Raw genomic sequence first — 4,199 nt, forward strand, 5'->3', positions numbered from 1 at the left:
AAAAATCACTTTCTCAGTTATATTTTGTTAAAAAATATTTGATTTCTGTTCTTTTTTAATTCTTTTCTTGTATTTAGTAATAATATTTTTTGTATAAAAAATGTGTTGAAACGAATTAACATTTGTGCAGATCGATATCTTGCGTGGCAATAGTTGAGCACACGAGGCATGTATTTCACTATGAAAAGCCTGAGGGTTCAGCTGCTATTGCAAAGCAGCGAATCGTCGATTTGGGGTCGGATTCAACGCCGATAATGGGAGCAATAGCGACGAACGAACACTTTATTCCTTTAACAATAAAAAAATTGTACAAACATGTTGTTCGTCCTTGATAACTCATCGTTTATTTATACTTTAATACAAATCGTCTCTTTATTATAATACAAATCGTCTTTATTATAAAAATAAGCCAGACCTTTTCTTCTTTAATTTCATGTATTATCACAGTACTGTCAGTGCTACTAGTATCCTTAAAAACAGGAGCCGGAAATATTGACGACGCGAGCAAATTGTGGAATTCTGAAAGGCAAAAGTTTTCTGTCTTTGTTATACTCTGAGAGAACAGCAAATAACGATTTAATTAATTGAAAGTTTTTGACGATTCAATGGAAATAGGAATTCTTCTAAAATTTAACATCTCCGAATTTATTTCCTTTAGAACTTCACAATATATTCGCTTCGTAAACTTTCGACACATCTTACAAAATATAAATATTTTGCATCAACATATCATTATTCAATATTATTATAATGCTTGCTTCAAGATTCGCAAAGTTTTGTTTCAATCTTTCATTCTTCTTAATTTCCTTATTAAATGATGGTCATTCCACGTATCGATTAACGAAATTTACGAATCGTCATTCAGTTAAAGCTACTCGTTATTAGAGAGAAGAGAAATACTCAAAATTCATTGCTTTCAGTTGTTCTGTCAGGAATCCAAGAAATTAAAGAAAAAATTAAAAAAAAAATTAATTTCACAGTATCGTTAAACGTGTTCACAGTTTTTCAACTATCTAATTGTTACAGCGAAGTTTAGTTTACGTACAAAGGTCATCGAACTATATACGAAAGAAATATGGCCGAACGCGTTTAACATTCCAGTCGTATGATAATCTACTGATGAATCCTAGATTTTGTTTATTCGCTTAATATTTTAATGATCTCACGATTTTCATTACGTAAATGTGTACATAATGTACACATTTTTGTGTACATGTGAAAATGAAGATCGATCAAAGTTTTGATCGATCTTCATTACTTTACGTAATGATCTCACGATTTTTATTACGTAAATGTGTACATAATGTACACATTTTTGTGTACATGTGAAAATGAAGATCAATAAAAGTTTTGTTTGATTCTTTTATTAATGCACGATGAATTTTACGGAGCGATTATTTGGAAATGATTAAAAAAATATAAAAAAGCATCTTCTAATTTAGCCGAATTCTTGATATAAAATTATTTAGTCATCGGTTGCACCCGCTTGTTACGGATCATCTCAAATAAACTTTCTCTCGTCAACGTCGAATCTGGCGACCAATACCAAACAAAACGATTCTCAAACGATTCCTCGAAAGAAGCATTCGCGCATGCTGGCTTTTGCATTTCGTAGTAAGACATATTGTTCTTGCAATTGTAAAAATAAGGATAACCAGAAGTCTGACTGATATGTCGAGACCAATGAAGTGCAGTGCTCTTGAAAAACACAACGCTGTTCGGCACTACGAAATAAGGGTCATCGGTGCCTTCGTATTGGGCGCTATCTCGCGATGATACGTGCGTTAACACTTGAGTACCTTGTTTCAACGTACGGAGCTGAAGATTAAATTTTTTCTCGAGATTCTCCGTCAGGGGATGCAACTCTTTCGCTCTTACGCGAATCCATTCGCCGTTCGTCGGTTTCCAGAGAGCCTCGGTGTACAACTTCGTCAATTTGTACCTAAAAATCAAATTTGAGAGTTTTTTTATTTCGGTAGAATTTGAATTTGAATTTCTGTTTGAATTTTTTTATCGGGCACTTCGAAATCGTACGGGAAGTAAAATGTAAGCTCACAAGGATCAAAGCATTTATAGCACATGAAATGTGAATGGATCATCAAGAAAAATACGAACCTCTCTTCGATGTACTTTTGACTAACGTTCTCGCCTCCCAGAAAATAAGAGTCGAGAATGTGAAGAGCACTCGTACTCGTCTGCTGGGTGTATTGGCCTCGTAATTCGGTGACAAGCTCAGCAAAAATCAGAGTGTCGGGGCATAAATAAAGATTTGGAACTCTGATCCAAGTACCGTTGTCGTAACGGTAAGATTTCGATCCGCCGAGTCCAATATAGAAACTAGGGGATGCGTCGTTGATTTGATTGGAAGACTCGCAAATCATACAGAACCAATCGTGATGTACATTCAATAATTTGGGGAGGTTCGAAATCTTGAGTGTCTCAGGTTGAGTCGTCATAAACCTCATGGTGGAATTTTTCATGATAGTTTTCAAGCGTTCTCCGGGTGCACTCATCCGAGGAATAGTACGAATCCTGTCAGGCAAGTTCCAATGTTTGAGGCACATTTTTCTCGTCTCAGTTTGTCGATTCTCCATGAGAGTGGCGTCTTCGCAAAAAGCAGCGATTTTTTGGAGTCCAACGATTTGTCGTCGGCCGAGAACTTCGTTTGAATTTTTAAAGTATTTGAAAAATTCTTTGTCTCCCTTCAGGACTTCATGGGGCACGAGTTGCATTGCGTCTTGATTTCTGTCTTGGTTCAACAAGATACGATTAACACGTGAAAAATATTCAATCACATCCGCTACGTTCGAATGTTTCCCTTTGCAAATGAGATAGCGCTCGGAATTAACTGGTCTCGATGTGTTCGGTTTGAATATAGAAATGCTTTCGAAACATCGAGACATTATGTAAACGAGACCCGCGGAAAAGGGAGTGTAGATGTCAAACAATTTTGTCACGAAATGTCCTCTTTCACGAACGACCATTAATGCAACGAGACACTGGCAGAGGTACAACTGTTTTGATAGCATTTCCTGCATATTCTCTTGCCCCTCGACCGAAAAATCACCATCGGACATCATGACATGGACACCATGTCCATGCGTTTGTCGCATGATCATTTGTCTGAATGCTTCTTGATTTTCCGGATTACAAACATCTCCGTCGCCTTTGGGACCATAAAACGGATGAAAAGTGTCCGGCGAACCCGAATAGAACTCTTCCAGCTTGAAATCATTCGACTCTCGTAATGTGAAGCCAAAACCTTTGGCATGCCACTTCTTCCGCCATAGCACATACTCGCTGAAACCACCGGGACCAGCGCAAACATCGGCAAAATACAAGAGCTCGTCGGATCCCAATATGTTTGGGGTGGTCAATACGTAGTTGCAAGCTTTGTCCAAATTCGCCATCTTCACAGCAGCTCTGTTGAGGAATATTGAACCGTAAATCGTTTCAAAAGGATTCGATCTCGTTCGCGCTCGTTCTATCTCGTTTTTGTCCAAATTTTCGAGCACTAATTTCGAGCTTAACACTCCACTTAAAACTGCTGCATCGCAGTACAAAGTCATAGTCGTACAGTATGTTGGTCCGACTTTTATCCAACTGTTTAGATCTTTGATGCACGGTGGCTCTTTTGTGTTCATAAACCAATCGATTTTTTCCTCTATAAATATTTCCTCCTTGCTGGGATCCCACCGAAGATTGGCCTTTTTTAACTTTTCATCATAGTGATCCAAACCCCTGCGTTCTTTCTGCTGCGAAGCTTCAACCGGTTTCGAACGTCCTTGTCCGTGTTCATCAAATTCAGCCTTCAGAGCCATCTTCTTGGCCGGCGTCTCAAACGCGTCCCGCTCCCATTTTGAATCATCGTGGCGACGCTTCCTTCTTTCATCATTGAAACTTTCACGTTCGTATTTATTGAAACTTGGTCGCTTGAAACTCGAATTTCCTTCGCGCGGTGAAGATGACATTGCGTCTAAAATTTGATACAACAAAAAATACATTTTATCTTTCTGCCTGAATTTTCAACCCAAACTTTGAAAATTCAATTGAATATTGATGCTCGTGTTACACAAAATTATTAAAACTTTCTTTATTGCTAGTCGCAAAAAAAGAAAAAAATTATATGTCAAAATTAATGTAAAGAATAAAACAATTTCTAAAAACGTTATATTTTTTCAACACGTATCACCAATATT

At 37.4% G+C, this 4,199-nt stretch overlaps 1 protein-coding gene across 1 annotated transcript; it reads right to left on the bottom strand.

Annotated features, from left to right (window-relative positions):
- Positions 1–1,461: 1,461 nt before the first annotated feature.
- Positions 1,462–3,821, bottom strand: LOC122416624 (cap-specific mRNA (nucleoside-2'-O-)-methyltransferase 1-like). The gene is made up of 2 exons (XM_043429692.1): positions 2,116–3,821; positions 1,462–1,942 (listed from the first exon to the last, which is right to left on the bottom strand). Exons 1-2 carry the CDS (start codon positions 3,819–3,821, stop codon positions 1,462–1,464), a joined length of 2,187 nt encoding a protein of 728 aa, XP_043285627.1.
- Between the last annotated feature and the right edge of the window lie 378 nt (positions 3,822–4,199).

Source organism: Venturia canescens, chromosome 9 (assembly GCF_019457755.1).
Source record: "Venturia canescens isolate UGA chromosome 9, ASM1945775v1, whole genome shotgun sequence".
In the NCBI taxonomy this organism is placed as follows: Eukaryota; Metazoa; Arthropoda; class Insecta; order Hymenoptera; family Ichneumonidae; genus Venturia; species Venturia canescens.

Coding starts and splice junctions, on each gene's coding strand:
- LOC122416624 (XM_043429692.1), bottom strand. CDS start 3,821: ATGGCTCTGAAGGCTGAATTTGATGAACACGGACAAGGACGTTCGAAA. Junction 1,943..2,115: donor CAAAAGTACATCGAAGAGAG/GTTCGTATTTTT, acceptor TTTGATTTTTAG/GTACAAATTGACGAAGTTGT.